Source organism: Leucoraja erinacea, chromosome 18 (genome assembly GCF_028641065.1).
Source record: "Leucoraja erinacea ecotype New England chromosome 18, Leri_hhj_1, whole genome shotgun sequence".
NCBI classification, from domain to species: domain Eukaryota; kingdom Metazoa; phylum Chordata; class Chondrichthyes; order Rajiformes; family Rajidae; genus Leucoraja; species Leucoraja erinaceus.
Genome location: NC_073394.1, coordinates 23,902,351 through 23,928,083, shown reverse-complemented (window position 1 = coordinate 23,928,083; position 25,733 = coordinate 23,902,351). Strand labels below are relative to the sequence as shown.

The 25,733-nt window shown below is 45.7% G+C and overlaps 1 protein-coding gene across 10 annotated transcripts in view; it reads right to left on the bottom strand.

Annotated features, from left to right (window-relative positions):
• The window catches only part of LOC129705798 (sodium/hydrogen exchanger 10-like), a 147,689-nt gene that overhangs the window by 51,804 nt on the left and 70,152 nt on the right, over positions 1-25,733 (bottom strand). For all 10 annotated transcript variants that reach the window (XM_055649609.1, XM_055649611.1, XM_055649610.1 and 7 more), the window contains 2 exons: positions 25,268-25,362; positions 367-562 (listed from right to left, as the gene is read on the bottom strand). In XM_055649609.1, the coding sequence (XP_055505584.1) occupies positions 367-562; positions 25,268-25,362 (291 nt within the window). The remainder of the gene's footprint in view (positions 1-366; positions 563-25,267; positions 25,363-25,733) is intronic.

Here is a 25,733-nt window from a genome sequence, read left to right as displayed (position 1 = left end):
ATCAATGAATCTCACAGAACTTTACTGCAAAGTAACTGTTCATTTAGTATGGATATCTTGTTTGTCATACTTATTTATGCTGGACGGTCTTTTTTTCATCCAACAATTCACAAAACAGTATTTTTATTGGAACCTGCCCTGAACAGAATGGCCATCATATTCCCTATCAAGTGATCTCCATAAACACTTTGAGAAGCCAATAAGATGTATCGAAATGCAAAGATAGATATAGAACACAATGGCCCAAGTTAGCAGTCTTTATTTTGACTGAATAAACTTGAGCAAAACAATTTAAAATTAATTTTATATCAGAAGTGGTCTCTGAAAACCATTAAGCACTGTTGAACAAAGCATAGCTCAACTAACCTTCATAACTGCTTCTGTTACATATACTATGAAGAAAACATAATTAGTCAATCTCAGTTCCAACGCATGTTGAACATTCATCTCGGGAATGTATTCCAGGATGATTGGGAAGATATTAAGTAGTATTATCATGTACATAAAACATTCAAATGCATTGTTGAATACCATACGATAGCAAAATTTTGAAATTCTGTTTCTGTAAAAGAAAATAATTATATTTAGAAAAGCGGAATTTCCCATTTTTATACTCCCAATAATCACATTTTTGCAATGAAATGATGTCTGCAAAAATGTACACACCAAACCTGTAATGTTCTCGACCATTAATTTCAACAGAAGAAAATCATAGTTTCAGGTGTACAATTTTCCAATATGGAATTTTCCTGCATAAATTGGCAGCAACCATTTTACTTAATATATGCTTTTGATTAATAACATTTGTATTATTAGTTATTCGTATTCTTGTAAATAAATGATAACGTCCTCAGGTTGAATCACAAAAGTTCTAAGTGAATAATTTTGATTTTAAAAAGCGTGAGCTTTAAAAAGTAGTTTGCTTACTCCCGCTAAATTAAACCATCAAATCAAGAGTGGCTTTAATTTTTTTCAAGTCTGCAATGAATATTGCTAAATAACATTCACAAAAATAGCTATAAAGCATATGTGTAAAACTCTATATTTACTGGAGATTCAAATAATGTATGGTAGCAGCTTTGCATTCTGTAAAATTACATTGTAGCAATGGAAACTCAAGGAATCAGCAGTCAAAGTAGAAGATTAAGGAGAATTTGAAGAATTAGAATCAGATCAGACTTCATCAAACAGATGGCATCTCTAACAGTACAGCACTCCCTCACTGTGTTGCATGATTTTTGTCATAGCTTCTATGCTGCAGCAATTCAAGTGTTCAAGATTTAAATGCTGTAATCATCTCTACCTCGACAATCATTTGAGGCAGTGCACTCCAACTACAAATTCCTACTATCCTCTTTAAACCTCTTACTCCTTACATTCTCTGGTTATAAACACTTGTTTATTTACTACTGTCTACCACTCACAATTTTGTACACATCAATAGTGCCCCACCTCTGTGCTATGAAATGATTCATGGTTGATAGTTGAATCAAGATTCTTCAAAGGGGAGGCAAGGAAAGGCAGTGAGGTGAAAGTCCAAATAATAGTCTATATAGAAGTTACAGTATTCACAATTCCATCGAAGACTGGGCAAAATCACTAAAGCCATTTGTTAATTTTGAGAATAAAACAACTAAGGAAAAAAGTTCCACATGGTAGGATGGTCTGGAAGGTTAGATTGCATGAGATCCAGAGAGAACCAGCTAACTGGATACAGAACTGCCTTCTGCATTTCATTCTGTAATGCAAGAAAGCAGGGAATGGTTGTGGAAGGTTGTTTTTTGGACTGCTGGCGACAACCAGTGATGTGCCTCGGGGATCAGTTTTGGGCCCGTTTGGGTTTGTTATCGCAATCAATGATTTGGATGAGAATATAAAAGGCATGATTAGTAAGTTTGCAAATTATACTAAAATAGATGGTATCGTAGAGGGTTAGATCAAAGATCATAGAGCTCTATGATCTTTGGGTTAGATGGTCATCAAGAATTATAGTGCAATCTTGATCAGCTGACAAACTGGGCAAAGGAATGGCTAACAGAGTTTAATTCAAAAATATGATGTGTTGTATTATGAATGTCAAACCAGGGCAGGACCTTCACAGTGATTGGTAGGGTCATAGAGAGTGTTGTAAAGAGGGGGAGATTAACTGTGCTTGGCAAATGAACTTCAATATTTATGAGGCAGTACATTTTAGTATACACAATAAGAGGCCACCAACGATTTTGAGTTCAGAAGCACAAATCAATATGGGTAATGGAAACTATTTTAATATAATAAATAAACAACAAACAGAACTGAAATTTATTTGCAGAAAAACAGAATTGAAATGCAGTGTAAATATGAAAGCAAAAATTAAACTGCTGGAGGAACTCAGCAGATCAGGCAGCATCTGTGAAGGGAATGGTCAGACAACATTTTGGGTCAAGACCCTTCTTCACAACAATCTGACTTCAAACTAATCCTATGTATTAGAAATAGATGACTGATTATGCATACAAAACTTTGATTAGCGCAAACTTAGAATACTGCAATGTCTAATCTATGTATTATAAAATTGATGTTTATGTACAGGAGGAACCACACAAATTTTAAAAGATTAAACAGGATGGGACTTTTACTTTCAAAAGGCTGAGCGGTGAACTATTTATAATTATGTAAATGTATTATCCATTCATAATCCATTTAATGGATATCCACATAATTGGATATATAATATAACAGATATCCATTAAATGGATTATGATTACTAAACTGAAACAAATGGAGATACAGCTGTGTATGGCAGGAAAATAGCAGAGAAGATATTTCCACTGGAGAGGGTGAGCAGAACAAGAGGTCATAAATAAAATAGGTCACTAACAAATCTAACAGAGAAATCTGGAGATGTTACTTTACCTAGAGAGAGGTTAGAATGTGGAATTAAACCAGAAAATCCTGTAAACACTCAGCAGGTCAGGCAGCATCTGTGAAGAGAGAAACAAAGTTGTCATTTCAGGTCAATGACCTTTGATGGTAAATTGATAAAAGGCTGTTGAACAGAAACGTTATCTCTGTTTATCTCTCTCCTCAGATGTTGCCTGACCTGCTGAGAAATTCCAGCAATCTCATTTCAATGTCTAGCTTGCAGTGTATTTAGCTTTGACATTATGGTAGAAAGTGGAACTGCTGCCACAAAGAGTGGTTGAAACCAAGCATAGTTAGATTTAAGGAACTGTGTAGAGGAAAATAAAATAGGAAAACATAGGAGAAACTAACGGATTAGATAAATGTATAAAAGCTTTGAAGCATAAATGCAGGAATGGACTTGCTGGGGTCAGTTCCCTGTTTCTAAGTGCTGAATACTTTGTATTAGGAAAACATTAGAATTAATACCAGATAACCTCAAGTATTTGTTGAGTGGAAATTCAGGACACATTTAATGCCAATAATGAAAGCAAACAAACAGAAAGGTTGCTTCAAAATATGATGAATGGATTATTTTTCTTCAGAGAATAATAGCTCTAATCACTTCCAAATATTTCAAAAATGGATCCAAACAACAAAGCATTAGCATGGTTTATACTCCATAAAATGAACCAAAGTACAACTTGCAGTTTCAAATAAAAACAGTCACAATACAATGTGATTCCCATTTTGTTGCTCAGCATTCAGAATAAAGGCAACAGCCATAAAATGGATTCTTCCACAGCAACACACAATCTGACAGCTTGGGAGGTGAATGCAGGAGAAATAAATGTATTGAGCAACATAAAAGTATCTGTGTTTACTGAGATATATGACGGCGGGTTCAGAGACCACATAGCAAAATTTGGTAACAAGGATATCAAGTTCTTCTGTCCATTCCCCAACACCAATATTTTCTCCAATATCCACCAACCTTAAATCAATTTTTTGTCACTTGCCTCACAGTCCTTTGCACACAGGTCAACCCTTTTATAATAAAAGTTATTCACTCGACACTTCATCTTCTCCATAAAGGCAAATATACGAGAGGCATCATTTGGCCAAGAAGAGGGCTGTCACACAGTGCTTCATCAGGTGTCTCCTCCTCCTCATAGTACATGATACACAATCAAGGAGTTGCCAGAAAGCTGTCATGTTTGCCCATTAGCAATATTTATTTTTGCAAGTAGTTTATTTTCAGATTCATCAGAATAATACACCTTTAACACCACGTGTACCACTACATTTCAATTGGGGTGACTTTATTGCACTTCAAATGCGCAGCTTTCGTTTAATTTTTCTTTCTAGATCATGAGGATAGGTCCGCATTTTCCCTTACCACGTCCAACACTCCAATCACAAGACGACGCAGGAGGGCAGAGGCAGGAAACAGCAGACCAGGTTCAGAGAAGGGAGGATGATGACAAACACCAGTGTATTAATGCATCTGATGCCCCAAAACACAACCTCAGAAATCACCAAATCTGAAGACTGGTATATAAATGTCTACCAATCAACTGAAAGATTGATTGACATGCAGTATTTGGAGATTCATTTACCTCTATCAAGAGATCACCAATTCACTTCCCACTATGGTCTCTCCAAGAATGTTTTCACCCATGGCCCACAACTATCTATCCCAGACTATTCCTTCAATCAGCCCATGCCAGTGCTCTGTAGACATCCCATCTAGATTAAGTGTTTCTTGTCACCTAGGCCAATAGTGGCCTGCAGAAATTAGACCGCAACTGTTGAGTGGACATTCTAACGTAGCACTCAGACAACCCGGTTCGCCTACAAGGTTGTGAAATGTGAAAAACATCTGAATATTTAACTGAGTGAACAAAAGTCATAATCTCCACTTATCTTCTATTTCATTTTGCTTCATACTAACCATTCGCAAAGCAACAGTAACATTTAAATGAATTCTCAATAACATTCCGCAAAAATAAGTCACATTGGTGTGTCAGCTCTTGACGTTGTTGAAAACCTTAAATCCCTCACCTGGAAAGATAGATAATTGCATATCCATGTAGTTTAACAGTGTCTTGTTTTCCTCAAGACACAGAGGAATGCCTGTCAATTGGAAAATATCACTTCACTGTACCAGAATACATTATTGTGAAAATATCTGTCTGTTGCCATGACTTGTCACTGTCACTTTGCTTTTCAGGGAGGTAGCATCAAAGAATGAGAGCATGACCAAAGGCCATCCAGATTATTTCATTTATTTCTGCAGTTATAGACTTTAAAAACTTACGCCTGAGAATTGTAAAGAGGAGTCATAAACACACTGTGTCTTTACTACTATTTATTGATAATACACAAACGTTGCTGCCTTAGCTGTACGTGGTCTGTCACAGGAGCTAGAGAGAGATCAATGGGTGGGGAGGTTGCAATTATACTTCTGATATGGGGAGTGGTGAGTAGTGGTGAGGTCACTATATTAAAGGTACATGCACATGTCATCTACATCTTTCCCCTTGGAAACAAAGCAATACAGTAATGACGGGGCGACCACGTCTCATGCGCTACGAGCAGGTAAGCAAACAGTTGAACAGATGAGCAAACAGGTAAGCAAATTCGCCATAGCGGACAGACGGCTTAACCAGCTGGCCGGACTGGGTACGCAGCTCGCTATCTCCCCCCTCTGCAGGAAGAGCAGGAGCCGGAGCGGGAGCGGGTGACCGAACCGAGGATCCTGGAGGAGAAAGAGTAGGCGGAGGCAGAGGAGGAGATGCAGGCACAGCAGTGGGTGGACGGGCAGGGGAACGAGGGCTGCCAGGCTGAGAGCGGGGCTGGAAGAGCTGAGATGGCAGGGACCGAGGCATGCGTGGGGCGGCAGGCAGAGGGGCGGACAATGGAGGGGAGAAAGGGTCGGCAGGCGATGGTGGGGGCTCGTTGACAAGCCGCAGATGTTGGCAGGACCAGCGGTAGATGGTACCGTCATGGTCGACCAGGTAAGAACGTGGCGAACCAGCATCACCGACGACGGTGGCAAGCTTGGAGTGACCGGAGGGGGACTGCATCCGGACGACTTGGCCGGGGAACAGACGCGGTAGGGGATGGCAGGACTGGTTGTGGGAGCGCTTTTGCACTGCGTGCCTGAGGCCAATGCGCTCCTGGATAGCAGCAGGCTGGAGAACTGAGGGCACGAGGGGCTGCTGGGTCACAGGGAGCGGAGGTCTCGTGGTGCGAGCCATCCACCGCTGTGCTGGCGAGCCCAAGGCAGGGTCGCTGGAGATGTTTCGAAGATTGAGGAGGGCCAGGTAAAAGTCGGATTCGGACAGTCTGCAATGCTCCAGCAAGTCCTTAGGACTGCGGACAGCGCGCTCCGCCAGGCCGTTGCTTTGCGGGTACTCTGGACTGCTGGTGTAGTGTCGGAAGTTCCAGCTGGCAGCGAAACCCCGAAACTCGGCACTGGTGAACTGGCTGCCGTTGTCAGATCGGAGGCTCGCCGGGGAGCCGAAAGTGGCGGCGCAGCTTCCCGATGACGGCCGAAGAGGTGAGGGAGTGCAGCTGGTCGACCTCGAACCAGCTGGAATAAGAGTCAACGAGGACCAGGAAGTGCTTGCCACGCCACTCGAAAATGGCGACAGCCATCCAGGGCAGTTCAGGGGCAGGCTGTTGCAGAAGCGGCTGGCGTTGCTGATGGGGAGCGAGGCTATTGCAGGTAGCGCAGGCGGAGACCCTCTCCCGGATGTCTTGAGCTATGCCGGGCCAGTAGAACTGACTCTGGGCGTGGGATAGAGGGGCCTCGGCCCCAGGATGACCGCGGTGGGCGGTTTGAAAATAGTGGTCCCGCAGCGCAGCGGGCACAACCACCTTGTGTCCTTTCACCACCACGCCGTCGTGCAGGACAAGCTCGTCACAGACCAGGAAGTAGGGCACGGCACCGGCCGGCAAGGATGAACGTCGGTCAGGCCAGCCCTGCCGGATGACGTATGGCAAGCTGCTGCAGGGCAGGATCCTTGGCAGTGTGCTTGACCAGGGACTGCATCTGCTGTGAAGGCACAATGTTAACGTTAAGCACCATCAGGTCAGACGATTCGTATGGGTGGCGATCAGTGGACGATAGTGGCGCGCGGGACAGCGTGTCGGCCACGATCATGTCCTTGCCCTTGCGATACACAATTTTAAAAGTGAAGCGCTGGAGCTGCAGCATCATGCGCTGCAGCCGGGAAGAGGCAACGTGGATTGGCTTGTTTAGGATAGTGATAAGGCTGGTGGTCGGTCTCGATCGTGAAGTTGTTGCCCAGAATGTAGTCCTTGAACTTAGAGCAAGCAAATACCACGGCAAGCAGTTCCTTCTCAATCTAAGCGTAGCGCTGCTCGGCCGGGGTCATGGTGCGGGACGCATAGGAAACGGGCAGCTGCAGGCCATCGTGGAGCTGCAGGCAGGCGGCACCAAGACCGAATTTGGAAGCGTCGCAGGTGAGAACGATGGGACGCTGTAGATCGAAGAATTTGAGAGTGGGGGTACTGACTAGTCTAGACTTCAGGACGTCGAAAGCTTGTTGGTGATGCGGGAACCAGGCCCAGGCAGTGTCCTTCTTGATTAGCTCCCTCAGGGGCGCACTCAGTTCGCTGAGGTCGGGGATGAATTTCCCCAGGTAATTGACCATGCCCAGGAAACGCTGCAGGCTGGGCACATCGGTGGGTGAGGCCATCCCGGAGACAGCAGCCGTTTTTTGCGGGTCAGGCTTCAGCCCCGAGGCAGTAAAAACGTGGCCCACATAAGTGACCTCCGGGACGCGGAAACGGCACTTCTTTGGGTTGAGCTCGAGGTTGATTTCACGGGCCCGGTCCAGGACTTGACGGAGGTGGAGGTCGTGCTCAGCCACTTCCTTACCGTAGACCAGAATGTCGTCAACGATGATAGCACATGGCAGACCGGCAAACAGCTGCTCCATGGTTCGCTGGAATACCTCGCTGGCAGAGTTAATCCCGAATGGCATGCGGAGGAATCGGAACCTTCCGAAAGGCGTGCTGAAGGTAGTCAGGTAGGAGGATCGCTCGTCCAGCGGTATCTGCCAGAAAGAGCTCTTGGCATCGAGGACCGAAAAAACAGTGGCCGGACCAACCTGTGCAGCGACGTCCTCCACTGTTCGCATTGGGTAGTGCGGGCGTTTGATGGCCAGGTTCAGGTCCTTGCGGTTGATGCAAATGCGAATTTCGCTCGTCCTTTTTCACGGCAACAACCATGGTGGAGACCCACCGGGTGGGATCGCTCACCTCTTTCAGGATGCCCATGGTGACCATGTTGAGCAGCGTAGACTCCACCTTGTCCTTCATGGTGAAGGAGACGCGGTGCAGCGGGCGGATCACAGGTTCAACACTGGGGACGACAGCAATCTTGTAGCAGCTGGGCAGCTTGCCCAGCTTATCGTCAAAACGGTCGGGGTATTCGCGCAGGGGGTCCATGTGGGTCCGCACCTGGTGGGTATCACGGTGAAAGGAGACCAAACCGAGGTCTTGGCATGCCAGGGTACCCAGCAAGGTAACGTTGTCAGAGTCTAGCAGGTAGAAAGTGAGGGGCCGAGAGGCCTTCAGGAACTTGCAGTGCAGGGTTGCCTTTCCCACAGGAACGAGCACGCCTCCCCCGTAGGCATGCAGGCGGGAGTTGTCAACAGTCACTATTTCATCAGCTCTTATCTTTTTGAAAAGGCTTGTTGACATTACATTGGTTACGGCCCCCGTGTCGAGCTTCGCGGAGAAGGTCGAACCATTGACAGTAACCCGAACCAAAGGGTTCGTTATCAAGGCATGTGCATCCAAGAGTGAAAAAATGCTGGTCTCCCCCTGGGATGAACTGGTATCAGACAAAGGGAGTTCATCAGGCTGGTACTGGGAACCTGGCTCGCTATCAGCTTGAGCAAGGTTGTTTAACATTCTCCGTGGAGCGGGGACTGGCTTCCCACGGGAGCGGCAAGCTGCAGAGAAATGGTTTAACTTCCTGCAAATATTACATGTTTTGCCCAAGGCAGGGCACACATTAAACTGATGGGAGGCAAAATTGCAGTTGGGGCAACGTCGTGAGCTGCCGCCCCCGGGTGCAGGGGTACCCTGTTGCCGTGGCGGGCCAGCGTTCCGCCAGCGGCCAGCAGAACTGGCAAAGTTAATGTCACGATCAGCAGGCGACAGTGCCGAGGCGACAGCCTCAGCCATGCGGGAGGCGTGCAGAGCCTCGTCCAGAGACAGGTCGGGCTTCCGCAGAAGTTCAGCCCTTAGCTTTACATCTAGAAGGCCATATACTAGGATGTCCCGGGTCACTTGATCAGGGGTCAGAGCGTCCAGGCAACAACGCCTGGCCATGTGTCGCAACGCGGCGATATAGTTGTCGATTGACTCTCCAGGGATCTGATGCCAGCTGAACATTTGAAAACGCTCTAAAATGCAGTTGGTGGGGATGTCGCACATCGCGGTAAACTTAGCCATAAGACATACCGGGTCTTGAGCATCTTCACCTGCACCATATACAAACGACTCAGATCGTTCCAGGGCATCGGGACCAGCCAGGTTGAGGAGCAGAGAAGCCCGCGTTTCAGCGGTGGCAGCAGGATGGGCGATCGTCACGTAGTGCTGGAAATCGCGTCTAAAGACACCCCACCGATGGGCAATGTCTGAGTCGAAGACAAGCACATCGGGCTTGCGGCAAGAGGTAGCCATGGCACGGGAGATAGAACAAGGGATAGGGAACTGAGTTAAAAATAAAACCCGACAAACAGGAGGCACAGGGGCACGATTGTGACACCATGTAAAGAGGAGTCATAAACACACTGTGTCTTTACTACTATTTATTGATAATACACAAACGTTGCTGCCCTAGCTGTACGTGGTCTGTCACAGGAGCTAGAGAGAGATCAATGGGTGGGGAGGTTGCAATTATACTTCTGATATGGGGAGTGGTTAGTAGTGGTGAGGTCACTATATTAAAGGTACATGCACATGTCATCTACAAGAATACACTGGAATAAACAAGTCCTTTGTAGATGGGCATGCTCTGAGATCTAGAACCAACACTGGTGATTCATTACATTCCATCCCAAAGTCTTCAAGTCAGGGAGTGCTGCCAGTAGTGCCACCCACTGACACACCCACTAATGAGCAGCACAACCCCTAAAGGCTGGGGAGAAAAAAGATTCCTTTAAGTAATAGCACACTCTGTGGACTTTGGAAAATAGCTGAGCTGTGTGCATTAGATTATGAAGTTGCCCAAATCTTCTGAGGTCAGTCGAATGTTCTACTAAATACAAAGAAAAGAACACTATAATATGTTCTCCAAGTTTAAGTGAAACCATTCCACTACATTATTCAGAGAGTCTTTCATTATAATTGCTGTGGATCTTTGTGTTCCAAGTTTTGCAAAGGAAGAAATGTACATTATGTGGAGGTACAATATCGTTGTGTGCTTGCCTGATACCAGGAAAAAGGCAGGTCAACTACTGTGGAATTATACAGAGAAATACCCAATTCAATTTCACAATTGCTGTAATTTTACCCAGATATGAACAATCCTGCAATAAACCAGTTAAAATAAAATTTGGATCATAAAAAATTGCCATGTGATCCAACTTCCAGGTTACAATTCTTCTATCTATCACAAATTTCTGTAAACTTCAGAAATGTTGATGAGGTTTGCAAATGTAAACCAAAAGTTTGACAACCAGCATTCCTATCAATCAAGCAAACTTTCAAGTAAATCCTTAATACAAATCAGCTGTTGATAACTAGGGGTTCCTTCTTACTGTTAAATAACAGATTTGTCGTGCAAATATTTAGCAGCATTGTTGAGGCCCATTTTTTTATTCATTGAAGGGTTTATTTTCTTGGCCATCCCTACCTATGCTAAAGAAGATGGTGGTAAGCTAAGTTCTTCAACCATGACAGTCCATGAGGTCGGGATATACCCACAAATGCTGCATTGTAGGTATATCCACACATTGTGTTATAGGGGCTGCTCCAGTTCAGTGTCTGGACAATGGTAACTCCTAAGATATTCAGTGATGGTAATGCTATTGAATGTGAGGGGGTAATAACTGGATTTTCTCTTTTGGAAGTACACAAACTAAGGTGAGCACAAGGATTCATCTATCTGCTCAGATTACTTCCACATTCAATCTGAACTGTGGACACTCAAACACCAGACACTAAAGAGCATAGATTTGTCATCCTGCTATTCAAAGTTTTGCCACTCAAAACCTGGTATTAATTATGATCTTGTTGCTGTGCTATTATCATTTTATAGTTTCCTCCTTCTTGATTTAGAACCACTGTGCAACAAATGCTTTACTTTTTTATGAGCAATAAACAAAGTGCTGCAGGAACTCAGTCAGTCAGACAGCATCTGAGAATGAATGGAGTTTTGGGTCTAAGTCTGAAGAAGGGTCCCAGATCATAAGGTCGTAAGTGGCAGGAGTATAATTAGGCCATTCGGCCCATTAAATCCCCAACATCATTGGTCCATTCCCTCCACAGATGCTGTCTGACCCGCTGAGTTCCTATTGCACTATATTTTTTTGCTCAAGATTCCAGCATCTGCAGTCTCCTTTACTGTTTATGATTGGTCATTGCATGACAAAGCAACTATTATAATTAAAAAAGACAATGTTCATGATAATGTTCATGTATCCAGCATAGCTACAGAAAATATATTGTTTAAAAATATTCTACTTGCTTTGATGGTTTATATTTGTCCACTTTGACATTATACATCCAATCTTCTAGCTTTTGCCTTATAGCAACAAAAATTCCTTTAGCTTCCCATTGTTTCTTCACATCTATTACTGTCATGAACCTAAATAGAAAGAAAAATATATTGTAACTATTAAATCTGGTTTCTAATTATGTTGTACTCAATAAACACACAGCAATAAAAAAAATATTTGATTTCCTACAGAACTCTGCAACTCATAAACCAATTAAGGAAGGATACATGTACTTTTAAGTAGACAACTAGCATGTAATCACTTCCAGGGCAGATCAAGGTAGGCTTGGTGGCCCTGTGCAGACAAGAGAAATATTATTTGGAAAATCTGCCTGTTTGATCTATCTTATAATAATACCAAGAGAGTAATAGGTCAACAGGGTTTTACTGCCATATATCTGTCCAAAAGGAAAATTACACAGCCACTATTGAATGACTTTTTTGGATGTTGCATCCCTCTCTGTCCATACTTGAATTACACTGGATGGACCCTCCAACGCTGGACTCTTCGCAGCCAGTTTGACACTCTCGGTAAAAAACATAGACTCCCTTCCCGCAACGCAATATTCCACGGCCCCACTCACCCAGACTAGGCATGAGGCGTCGAGGCGATGCATGATTGTGTGCAGTGAAAATGGTGGTGATCTGATCCCGCCTGGGGCCTACTGCACAGGCGCAGGACGGCGTAATTTTGCGTCGCTACTGCATCACCGGCCTCCCCCTACTGCGCAGACGCGGATGGTCGCCAATATTTTTTTTCCCCCAAATCATCCCGCGGGCCGGAACCAGAATTTTGGGTAATTTCCTTCAAAGTGGAAACACTGATTGCGATCCATTTTTTTTTTCCTCTGGATTTTTTTTACTCTGGAAAAAAAGGGGGATGCAACCACACCCATCGTACCCCCCCTTCGGACGGCCATGTATGTCTCACCAGAATGTTGACATTCCAATGTCGCTGAATCCCACTTTAATAAATTTAAATGAGTTCCTTGGCAACTTAGTGGCTAATTTCCAAGAAAGCAGAAAAAACTCTCAAGTGGTTGTTATGTACATGTTTTCCAAAGAATACTAGTTATTGACCAACTGACAGGCCATTATTATATTATTTAACTAGACAAAGTGGGACCCGTTGGGTCCATGTCACACGGGAGGGTTGGTCATTCAACGCAATATTCCACCACTCACCCATAGTTCCCAACTCCGCAGGCGTGGTTGACGGGTTCCCGTTGTGACGCCACAGATCCCCGTTGTGACACAAGTCACGGCAACTGCACAACTGCACCCCGCCATCCCTCTTCCTACCCCTTTCCTCCTCCATTCCCCCTCATTCCACAGCACTCCCTCCCCCCCCTCCTCTTCACCCCCCCCCCTTATTTCCCCTCTCCTCCCCTCCCCGACTCCCCCCCCTGACCTCTCCCCTCAGTGACTATATCCCTCCCACCCTCCATAACCCCTCTCCCCTCCATACCCCCCTCGACATCATTGTGAGGTGGAAGCTGCTGTGTTTTTTTTTATGTAAATGAGATCCCATTGTGATGTCATTTTGTGTGGAACACTGCTGACGGACAGTGGGCAGTTTATGTAAATGAGATCCCATTGTGACGGCATATCCCATTGTGATGTCATACGCTGTTAACTGCCAATGCAGATGGAAGAGATTTTTTCAATGTGGGGTTTTGTAAACTTTAAAATGTCAATAACTTGTAAAATATACCATCAATCTGAACGAAACTTGATACATCATAACCACATGACATAGAAAATAGGTGCAGGAGTAGGCCATTCGGCCCTTCGAGCCTGCACCGCCATTCAATATGATCATGGCTGATCATCCAACTCAGTATCCTGTACCTGCCTTCTCTCCATACCCCCTGATCCCTTTAGCCACAAGGGCCACATCTAACTCCCTCTTAAATATAGCCAATGAATATATTGGCTAATATAAATTTAATTAGCCAATATAATTAATATATATTAATTATCAACCTCAACTACCTTCTGTTGCAGAGAATTCCAGAGATTCACCACTCACTGTGTGAAAAATGTTTTCCTCATCTCGGTCCTAATAGATTTCCCCCTTATCCTTAAACTGTGACCCCTTGTTCTGGACTTCCCCAACATCGGGAACAATCTTCCTGCATCTAGTCTGTCCAACCCCTTAAGAATTTTGTAAGTTACTATAAGATCCCCCCTCAATCTTCTAAATTCTAGCGAGTACAAACCGAGTCTATCCAGTCTTTCTTCATATGAAAGTCCTGACATCCCAGGAATCAGTCTGGTGAACCTTCTCTGTACTCCCTCTATGGCAAGAATGTCTTTCCTCAGATTAGGAGACCAAAACTGTACACAATACTCCAGGTGTGGTCTCACCAAGACCCGGTGCAACTGCAGTAGAACCCCCCTGCTCCTATACTCAAATCCTTTTGCTATGAATGCTAACATACCATTTGCCTTCTTCACTGCCTGCTGCACCTGCACGCCTAATTTTAATGACTGGTGTACCATGACACCCAGGTCTCCTTGCATCTCCCCCTTTCCTAATCGGCCACCGTTCAGATAATAGTCTACTTTCCTGTTTTTGCCACCAAAGTGGATAACCTCACATTTATCTATATTATACTGCATCTGTCATGCATTTGCCCACTCACCCAGCCTATCCAAGTCACCTTGCAGCCTCCTAGCATCCTCCACACAGCTAACACTGCCCCCCAGCTTTGTGTCATCCGCAAACTTGGAGATGTTGCATTCAATTCCCTCGTCCAAATCATTAATATATATCGTAAATAGCTGGGGTCTCAGCACTTTGCTTTCTGTCTGCCAGCCAGTTCTCTATCCACATCAATACTGAACCCCCAATACCATGTGCTTTAAGTTTGTATACTAATCTCTTAAGTGGGACCTTGTCGAAAGCCTTCTGAAAGTCCAGATATAACACATCCACTGGTTCTCCCTTTTCCACTCTACTAGTTACATCCGCAAAAGATTCTATAAGATTCGTCAGACATGATTTACCTTTCATAAATCCATGCTGACTTTGTCCAATGATTTCACCACTTTCCAAATGTGCTGCTATCCCATCTTTAATAACTGATTCTAGCAGTTTCCCCACTACCGACTTTAGACTAACTGGTCTGTAATTCCCCGTTTTCTCTCTCCCTCCCTTTTTAAAAAGTGGGGTTACATTAGCTTCCCTCCAATTCTCAGGAACTACTCCAGAATCTAAAGAGTCTTGAAAAATTATCACTAATGCATCCACTATTTCTGGGACTACTTCCTTAAGTACTCTGGGATGAGGACAATCTGGCTCTGGGGATTTATCGGCCTTTAATCCATTCAATTTATCTAACACCACTTCCCAGCTAACCTGGATTTCACTCGGTTCCTCCATCTGACCCCCGGTCCCCTGCTATTTCCGGCAGATTATTTGTCTTCGTTAGTTATTCAATTGGTCTGCCATGTCCTTGTTCCCCATGATCAATTCACCTGTTTCTGACTGCAAGGAACCTACATTTGTTGACAATGGTAAGGTGGTCCAAAAATTGTAGCGCTGACGTGTACCGTTTTGGCATAATCACAGACACGCACGCACGCACAAAGACAGACATAGAAACAAACAAGATTAGAGTTTTAGTAATATACGAGGATTTGTGGGAACCATTGGGAAGCCAGGGGAGGGGGACGGCTTCAGGCGGGGGCTGGCGGAAGGGTGTTTTTGGGGGAAGGGTGTGTGTGGGGGAGGGGGGGGAAGGTGTGTGGGGAGCGGGGGGGTGTGCGGGAGACGGGGTGTGTGTGTGTGTGGGGGAGGGGGAGTGTGTGTGTGGGGGAGGGGGGAATGCGTGTGGGGGAGGGGGAAGTGTGTGTGTGGGGGAGGGGGGAGGGAACACAGCCCACTCTCCACTGCTTCAGGTTTATTCTCAGCGGCTTCTCGGACGGGCAGCTTCTTGGACTCGGCTCTGCCTCCGGGGCTTCATTCTCCAACGGGTGCCGGAAGGGGCGTTACCTTCATGGTGACTGACAGGCAAGAAGACTGCTGATCTCACGATTTTTCTAAACCTTCATAACCTTTGTAAACTTCCACCGATGGGAACCAAACTTGGTGCGCCTGGAGCCAAGGAGAACGGTAAGGTGGGGAAAAAATCCTAGCGATAAAGGGTACCGTTTTACAGCAATTTATTTTTAAAAGCAAACCGGAAGTGGTTAAGATGAGAGTTTTAGTAATACCATACATAGATAGATAGATACTAGACCAAGTGGGACCCGTGTGGCCCCGTTCCCCCAATGCAATGTTCCACCACTCAGTCGTTCCCCCAACACAATATTCCACCACTCACCCACAGCCCCCAACTGCTCAGGCATGGCTCATTTCCCCATATCCCCCAGCACTCCCTCCCCCTCCTCTTCATCCTCCCTCTTCTATCCCCTCTCCTCTTCATCCTCCCTCTTCTTTCCTGTCTGCTCCTCCCCTCCCAGCTCTCCCTCCCTTTCCTTTCCCCTACCCTCAGTCACTTCCTCTCCATAACCTCTCCCCCCCCCTACATCCCTCCTCTCCCTCTATCCCCCACCACTCCCCTATCCCACTCCTCCACTAAACACAATGTTAAAATAACATGAAACAACAATCCTCCCCTCCCCCACTCCCTCCCTCTCCTTCCAACAATGATACACATTTCTCATTGCACTGGGAGTCCTGCCCCCCTCCCCCTCTCTCCCTACAACAATGTAAAACATAGCTCACTGGGTGTTATGTCATTTGGTAATATTGTAACAGACAGGGCAAGTTTTAAAGTGAAAAGTTTGATTTTTTAAAGTGAAAATTTAATTTTTAAGTTCAAAATATAACATCAATCTGAATGCTGTGTTTTTAAAAACGGACTGCTTTGTTTAATGTAAATGAGATCCCATTGCGACGTAATTGTGGGGTGGGACACTGCTGACGGGCAGTTTATGTAAATTAGATCCCATTGTGACGTCATCGTGGGGTGGGACACTGCTGACGGGCAGTTTATGTAAATTAGATCCCATTGTGACGTCATCGTGGGGTGGGACACTGCTGACGGGCAGTTTATGTAAATTAGATCCCATTGTGATGTCATAGCTGCTAACTGCCAGTGCAAGTTCAAGTGATTTTGAACTAGATTTTGTAAAGTTTATAATGCAAATAACTTGTACATTATACCATCAATCTGAACAAAACATGATACACCACATGCCAGGACAATGGTGAGTAAGATGGGCCAAATTGTAGCCCTGTCGTGTACTGTTTTGGCATAGTTCCGGGAGCACAGTTCAGACAAACACACACAGACACAGAAACAACAAGATGAGAGTGGTAGTAATATACAAGATTAAGTGGGACCCATTGGGTCCCTGTCAGACAGGCTTGATCCCTCAACGCAATATTCCACCACTCACCCACAGCCCCAACTGCACAGGCGCAGCCCATTTCTTCTCTTCCTTAGCACTCTCGCCCCCTCCTCTTCACCCTCCCCTCCACAATCGCTCCCTCACCTCTCCCTCTCCTTTCCCCTACCCTCAGTCACTCCCTCCCTCCCTAACCTCTCCCCTCCCTGCCCCCCTCCTATCCCTCCATACCCACCTCCCCCACTCCTCACCTTCCCTATCCCCCCACTATCCTTCCTCACCTTCTCCACTGCCCTCCTCTCCCTCTATTCCCTACCTCCCCCTCCATTCTCCCTCCTCCCCACCTCCCCGCTCTTCTTTTCCCTCTCCTTCTACCCTCCCCAATCCCTTCCTCACCCCAGTCACTCCCTCCCTCACCCCTCTCCTCTGCCATCCCTACTCCCCCCTCTCTTCCCCAGGATCTCGAGGTTGCTGCTCCTCTCTCTTCTTGCGTGCCGCAGAGGAGCATCAGCGGTCGGCGCCCTTAGAGCCAGGCTTCAGATTGGCCCGGAAGCACCAACCGCTACGGCTGCGCGGGCATGTGGGCGGGGGGACAGCTCAAAGAAAAAACAGGGAAGAGCCATGGGGAGAAGGGGGTATCACAGGGGAGGAGGGTCAGGAGCCAGCAAGGGCGACCAGAGGGGTAGGGGATGGAGCCGCGGGGTATTGCGATGGTGGTGCGTTTAGGACTTACAGCAGGCACTGGACGCTCTCCTCTGCCGGGATCAGACTCGCCGCTTTCCCTTTGGCGACATCTGCGACTCCGTGCCGGGCCGGGTTGCTTCCGGTCCCTGTGAAAATTGTGTCCGTTTGGAGACATCCGCCGGCCATCCTCAGCTCCAGTAAAGACATGATGACGCAGGAAGGGGCGGACAGTCCTGCCGAGTGACAGGAGAAGAGACCAATCTGCGCAGCGTTGACTGGCAGGAGAGGTGATCGATCTGCGCATGCGCGTTTTTTAAATTTTTTAAACCTCGCTAACTTTTACAATATACGGCCAATCGGAACAAACTTGTTGCACTTGCAGCACAGGAGAACGGCGAGTGAGCTGATGAGAAATCGTAATACCGTTTTTGTGCAAATACAAAAACCACGCAAAGATCAGAGTTTTAGTTATGTACTAGACCAAGTGCAGACCCGTTGGGTCTGTTTCCCCAAAGTGTGGTTGCGGGGGAGGGGGCATGCGGCGTCACACACACTAACTACCCCCTTGATATTAGAGGGGGAGGGGGAGGGGTGAGAGGGTGTAGGCGTGAGAGGAGGGAGGGAGGGGTGAGGGGTGAGAGAGGGAGGGGGTGACAGATGAGAGGGGGAGATATGGATGGGAGGAGCGAAGGGGTGAGGGGGGGATAGAGAGAAGGGGAGGAGAAGAAGGGGGGGAGAAGAAGGGGGGGGGTGAAGAAGGGGGGTAGAAGAAGAGGGGGAGAAGAAGGGGGGAAGAGAAGGGGGGAAGAGAAGGGGGGGAAGAGAAGGGGAGGAAGAAGGGGGGGAGAGAGAAGGGGGGGAGAGAAGAAGGGGGGGGAGAAGAATGGGGGGGTTGAGAAGGGGGGGGGGGAGAAGGGTGGGGGGGGGGAGGAGAGGGGGAGAGGAGAGGGGGCCTTGTTACCGTACTGAGCTCACTGTAGAATGAATCCATTAACGGAGCCCCTCTCCTGACGGATTGTAAGATGTTCCTGCCTTCCCTCTGGAAGCCTCCTCATCCCCATCAGATGCCGAGTTAAACGCAGGGGCCGCTTACGGTTAAGTCTGTGAAAGTGGCCCCATCAGAGACTGTGAGCAGCAGCAGGGTTCACTATTGGATGGACCACTGCGCCTATTATAGCGGGTGGCTGCTCCCTCCCTCCCTCCCTCCCCCCTCCCCGCCTTTTACCCCGCCCCGCCCGTCGCCTTATCTCTTCTCCCCTGAAGCAGGCTGGACGGGTATAGTTGCCAGAAGCTGAAAACTAAATATTGCAGCGGGAAAACTGCGGCTGCAGTTCTGGCAACAGCCGGCGTTCTGCTCTGTCTGGGGGGAGCGGGCGAGTGGGGGTGAAGGGTGGGGAAGAGGAAGCGGAGGATGGGGAGAGAGGTGGGGTGGGGGGTTGGAGTGTGCGGGCGGGAGTCCAGCTTCGGGAGGCGTGGCGCGAGCGTACTTGGAGGCATACTGGAGGCAGGTGGGCCTGGATTGGTCGGCATGTGGGCATTGTGACGTCAGCAGCTGCTGATTAAAAGAAAACAGTAAGTTTTGTGAAGGATTTTATTAAAAATGTGTACAGAAAAATGATCAAATTTAATGATGCGTGGATATGCGAATGTAAAAGTAAAATCGCTAGCCAAATGGTAAAATTCTCGGCGTTTTTGCGTCTGGTTTTCGCGGAATAACGAATCAAAGGCAAAATCAAAATGTTAAAGGCAAAACCAAAATGACATACACCCACACACAGAGTTTTAAAAGTATATAGATAGATAGATAGATTTGACCAAGTGGGACCCATTGGGTACCCGACACACGGGAGGCCTGGTCCCCCAATGTAACCCGTTCCCCCATCGCAATATTTGACCACTCGCCCATAGCCCCCATGGGAGGCCTGGTCCCCCAACAAAACCGGTTCCCGACGCAATATTCCACCACTCATCCATTCCCCCATATTCCAGCACTCACCTATAGCCCCCAACTGTGCAGGGGCATATCCCCCAATACTGTCTTCCCCTCTTTTTGCTTCAAGGACTTTAAAAAATAATGCAATTGCACTTCCCCTGACTCCCCCAGCACTCTCCCTCCTGTTCAGCCAGGACTGAGTGTTCCTGGATTGCAACTTTGCTGCAAGCCGAGCCAGCATGGATTTGGTTCCCAATAGCTGCTATATTTTTCTTAAACTTTAATTTGTAAAGTTAAAAATTATGAATAACTTGCAAAATATAACATAAATCTGAACAAAACTTGACTCAAACCACCACAGGACAATTGTGAGTAAGGTGGTGCAAAAATGTTAATGCTATCATGTACAATTTTGGCGTAGTTCCGGGATCACATACATACGTGTACATAGATATAGGTATGTTGCAAAGCCTACCTGAAGCGTCGCTGAAAATCTGTCGCTGCGGGTGTGCGCGATTTTGGCACCGTTTAGAGGGGGGCGGGTTTAAAACGCGATTTTCTCTAGGCTGTTCCAATCGAAGATGTTCAGCCTAGTTAATTATTAACGAAAAATCGTTGGAAGACCCCGTCGCAAAAGCTATTATTAGTTTTAAAGGCCTTGTATAATAGTTATAGTAGTTTAAAAATCAATCTCTAAACCCGCGACCACCGGCAGCCGTCAGGGTCGCATAGAGCAGTCAACAGAAGGTAGGCTGTTTATTTTTACATTAAAAAGGGCTTCTTAAGATCCCTTTATACAAAGTTTAATATTGCGAATAGCTCATTTTGGGCCCATTATATCCCGCTGTATTTTTCTGGGCATTTGAGGGCACAAATCTACCGCAATGTGAACATTCTAAACCAGCGCGTTCACAGGAACCCACTAGAAAGCTGATTTAAAATGGACTTTAATTTACAGCAATTGAACACTAAATTCCTTCCATTTGCCCTATAAATTGATGTAAATGAGATGTAAAAATCATGTTTTATTGTGAATTATTTATGGACACAGGCTATTTAAAAATGTTAATCATTTATTAAGAAATGGATAGATGTTTAGATCTAGTAATTGAAGTTGAAATTAGCTACACTTGGGTAACTAACTAATTATATGCTTTAATTTCAGGTCATCCAAGTAAGATTATTTTATATTTGTTTCAGAATGGTTCAATCTACGATAACTGAAAATTTCATTCAGTTCTCTTAATTTTTAAGAAGGTTATGGGCTTTTGACTGCACACGATCACAGCTTTTTTGTTATGTCCATAGAAAATCAATAGGGAACAAGATGCTAATTTCCGAGTATGAAAATGGCCAGAACTTTTTAAATACTTGAGATATGAAAGTGAATTAGGTGTCAAATTAAACTTCTTGTTATGCTTTATCTAATGGGATAAATTACAGACTTGATTTTTTAAATCTCAAAATTTTGTAACATTGCTAATAGATAGAAACAACAAGATGAGAGCTTTAGTAATATACTATACCAAGTGGGACCAGTTGGTTCCCTATCACACGGGAGGCCTAGTCCCCCAACGCAACCCGTTCCCCCAACGCAATGGTGGACCACTCACCCATGGCCCCCCACAGGAGGCCAGGTCCCCCAACGCAACCTGTTCCTCAACATAATATTCTACCACTTAACCGTTCCCCCATATTCCATCACTCACCTATAGCCCCCCAACTGATTGGGGCATATCCTCCAGCACTGCCTCCCCCTCGTCTTGCTTCGAGGACTTTAAAAATGAATGCAATTGCCCCCTCCTGTTCAACTAAAAACTTGCTGGAAGAACTGAGTGTTCCTCGATTGCAGCTTTGTTGCAAGCAGAACCAGCAAGTATTTTAACGCTGAATTTGTCTTAAACTTGAATTTCTAAAGTAAAAATTACTAGACCAAGTGCAGACCCGTTGGGTCTGCTCCCCCAATGGTGTGATCCCCCAACCCAAGATTTCACCATGCACCCGTCTCCTCCAATGGAACCGAAGCCGTTCTCAAAATTAAGATTCCAGCACTGCCCTGCCTCCCTCCCTCAGCAGTGGATGTAAAAAAAAATCCAATGGCACCTCCCCTGCCTGCTGCAGCAGTGAAAAGTTCAGAGTGTTCCTGTCTTGCAACTTTGTTTCGAAGTGTGTTGGAAGCTGACATGTAAATGGAGAAGCCAGTTTATTTTTGAACTACTTGGGGGTGGGGGGGGAGAAGGATTTGATTAAAAACCTGTACTTCAACACGACGAAATGTAATGAAGAGCGGATACTTAGAAAGAAAAGCGAAATCTCTACCGAAATGGAAAAGATCTCGGAGATTGAGCGTCTGGATTGGGCGTGGCAATGAATCAAAGGAAGAAATGCAGCCGGCAGCCGTACATGCAAATGGATCCATTCCGATTGGACATCTGCGAGCATCGGCCATTCCGATTGGACATCTGCGAGTATCGGGCACGAATCAAAAGGCAGAAAGGGATCCGGACGGCAGCCGGACGGATAGCCCCAGAGTTTTATAGATATACTAGACCAAGTGCAGACCCGTTGGGTCTGCTCCCCCAATGGTGTGATCCCCCAACCCAATATTCCACCATGCACCCGTCTCCTCCAATGGAACTGAAGCCGTTCCCAAAAGTAAGATTCCAGCACTGCCCTGCCTCTTTAAAAAAAAATCCCTGCCTGCTGCAGCAGTGAAAAGTTCAGTGTTCCTGTCTTGCAACTTTGTTTCGAAGTGTGTTGGAAGCTGATAGGAAGGAGCAGCCGTCAACGAATCAAAAGGCAGGAAGGGATCCGTACTGCAGGCGGACGTCGGATGGATTTGAGTTTTATATATTAACTAGACCAAGTGCAGACCCATTGGGTCTGCTCCCCCAATGGTGTGATTTCCCCCAACCCAATATTCCACCATGCACCCGTCTCCTCCAATGGAACTGAAGCCGTTGCCAAATGTAAGTTTCCAGCACTCCCCTGCCTCCCTCAATTGCACCTCCCCTGCCTGCTGCAGCAGTGAAAAGTTCAGTGTTCCTGTCTTGCAACATTGTTTCGAAGTGTGTTGGAAGCTGAGGAAGGAACAGCCGTCAACGAATTAAAAGGCAGGAAGGGATCCGTACTGCAGGCGGACTGATTTGAGTTTTATATATATATTAGACCAAGTGCAGACCCGTTGGGTCTGCTCCCCCAATGGTGTGATTCCCCCAACCCAATATTCCACCATGCACCCGTCTCCTCCATTGGAACTGAGCCCGTTCCCAAATGTAAGATTGCAGCCCTCCCCTGCCTGCTGCAGCAGTGAAAAGTTCAGTGTTCCTCTCTTGCAACTTTGTTTCGAAGTGTGTTGGAAGCTGACATGTAAATGGAGAAGCCTGTTTATTTTTGAAATACTTGGGGGTGGGTGGGGAGAAGGATTTGATTAAAAACATGTACTTGAACACGACGAAATGAAATGAGGAGCGGATACTTAGAAAGAAAAGCGAAATCTCTACCGAAATGGAAAATATCTCGGAGATTGAGCGTCTGGATTGGGCGTGGCAATGAATCAAAGGAAGAAATGCAGCCGTACTGCAGGCGGACTGATTTGAGTTTTATATATATACTAGACCAAGTGCAGACCCGTTGGGTCTGCTCCCCCAATGGTGTGATCCCCCAACCCAATATTCCACCATGCACCCGTCTCCTCCAATGGAACTGAAGCCGTTCTCAAAAGTAAGATTCCACCACTGCCCTGCCTCTTTAAAAAAAAATCCCTGCCTGCTGCAGCAGTGAAAAGTTCAGTGTTCCTGTCTTGCAACATTGTTTCGAAGTGTGTTGGAAGCTGAGGAAGGAGCAGCCGTCAACGAATCGAAAGGCAGGAAGGGATCCGTACTGCAGGCGGACTGATTTGAGATAGATAGATAGATAGATAGATAGATAGATAGATAGATAGATAGATAGATAGATAGATAGATAGATAGATAGATAGATAGATAGATAACGTAAAATATAACATCGATCTGAACAAACTTGACAGAGACCACCACAGGACGATAGTGAGTAAGATGGTGCAAAAGTGTTAGGGGTATCGTGTATCGTTTTGGAGTAATTTCAGGATCGATCACATCAATAGGCCCCCAACTATGGGTGGACATGGGGATGGGGACTGGACTTTGTGCCTTCCCTCATAATGGGAACCATTGTGGGGGGGATGTTTTTTTATGTTACATTTCTTTATTATTATGTTATGTTGTTTTCATTTTTATGTGCTGCAATGGCAATACACATTTCACTACACCAATTGGTGTATGTGACTAATAAAGAACCTTTAGACCTTTGAAATCACACGCATAGATCGATAGATAGAAACAAGACGAGAGATTTACTAATATACTAGACCAAGTGGGGGGGATGGGGTGCACGGTATCACACGGAAGGGCTGTTCCCCAAACACGGCTTCGACGCTCACCCCCCGGAGCCAATCACCTCATCACCCATTTGCCCAACGCAATATTCCACCATTCACCCATAGCCCCAACTGCACAGGCGCGACTCATTTCCCCTCATACCCCAACACTCCCTCCCCCTCCTCTTCACCCTCCTTCTTCTCTCCCCTCACTTCCTCCCTTTACCTCTCCCTCCCTCTCCTTTCCCCTGCCCTCAGTCACTCCCTACTCTCAGTCACTCCCTCCCTCCACAACCTCTCTCCTCCCTACACAATATTCCAGCACTCACCCGTTTTTCAAATGGAACTCGTTTCCACCACTCACCCGTTCCCCCAACACAATCAATCCTTACCACGTGGGAGGGCAGTCGGCGCTTCCCACAGCCAATAAATGCTCAACTTTTAGGTCAGTGTTCCCTTTAGCCAATCAATCCATCCCACGTGCGGGGGGGGGGGGCAAAAATCTCACTCTCTCCTTACTCCCCTTGAAGCTGCTGATCCCAGTGTCTCTTTGTCACCTCTCCCTCCCTCTCATTTTCCCTATACTGTCACTTCCTCACCTCTTGCCTTTTGCACTCACCATTAAAGACAATGTTTAAATAAAAAAAATTTTCCTCCCATCTGTCAACTCTCATAGCTTCTGTATTGGCAGCAGAGTTCACATTGCGATGTTATTTTCAGTTTCCTGATTCATTTCAGGAATCTTCGCGGCAGTGAGATCCCATTGGACGACTGTGAGATGCCATTGTGTCATCATCACTGGAAGTTGCTAGAAAAGTCTCCCACTCACAGGCAGTTATTATTTTCAAAGTTGGCTTTTTTAAAACTTTAAATCAATAACGTGAAATATAACATCAAATGTGAAGAAACTTGATACTGATGACCATGGAAAAAAGCCGAGTAAGATTCTGCAAAAATGTTTGCTCTATTGTGACCGTTTTGCCATAGTTCCTTGAACAGACAGACAGTCAGGCAGATGTAAAACTAATCCCATGCAAGGAATTTCAGTTAAACTTCTTCCCTAATAGCACTTTATATCTAAGATACTTAAATGTACAGCATTGAATGTACAACCAAAAGCATTTGATGCCAAGGTTTTTCCTTATGTTTCTATGTGTGCAGTCACATTTGCTTCTTAATTAATTCACAATGCAAAAATAAAAATGTAAACTAGTACTTAGAATTCTTAGCATTATGCTCCTACCTTCCAGAATCAATTGTGTTCTCAGTGATACTAATCAGCGCACGTGCGGCTTGACGATTAAGCATACCAGCACTATATTGACGCCAGTAACTGGTCTAAATGCAGTTGCAATAAACAGAAAATAATATTACAATATTTGTGCCAGTAATATCGAATAACAATAATCAGCAAAGAGACAACAAACTTACCAACAATCACAAAATAAATCCAAATACAGGTAATTCAGATATAACACAAAAATATATACTCCTAAGAAAGCTCATGTAAAAGAAAATCTATTGTGTCAATGGGGGGAAAAGGGGATTAGTAAGTTTCCATATGATAACATTATTTTTTCCTAAGGATTTTCAAAAATACAGGTCTCTTTAATAGCCATAAATATATTTTTACTACTGCAAGCTAAAAATAGTAAAGGCTGTATGTTATATAGTTTAATTGAGTATCATAGTACAAATGTCAACAGAAG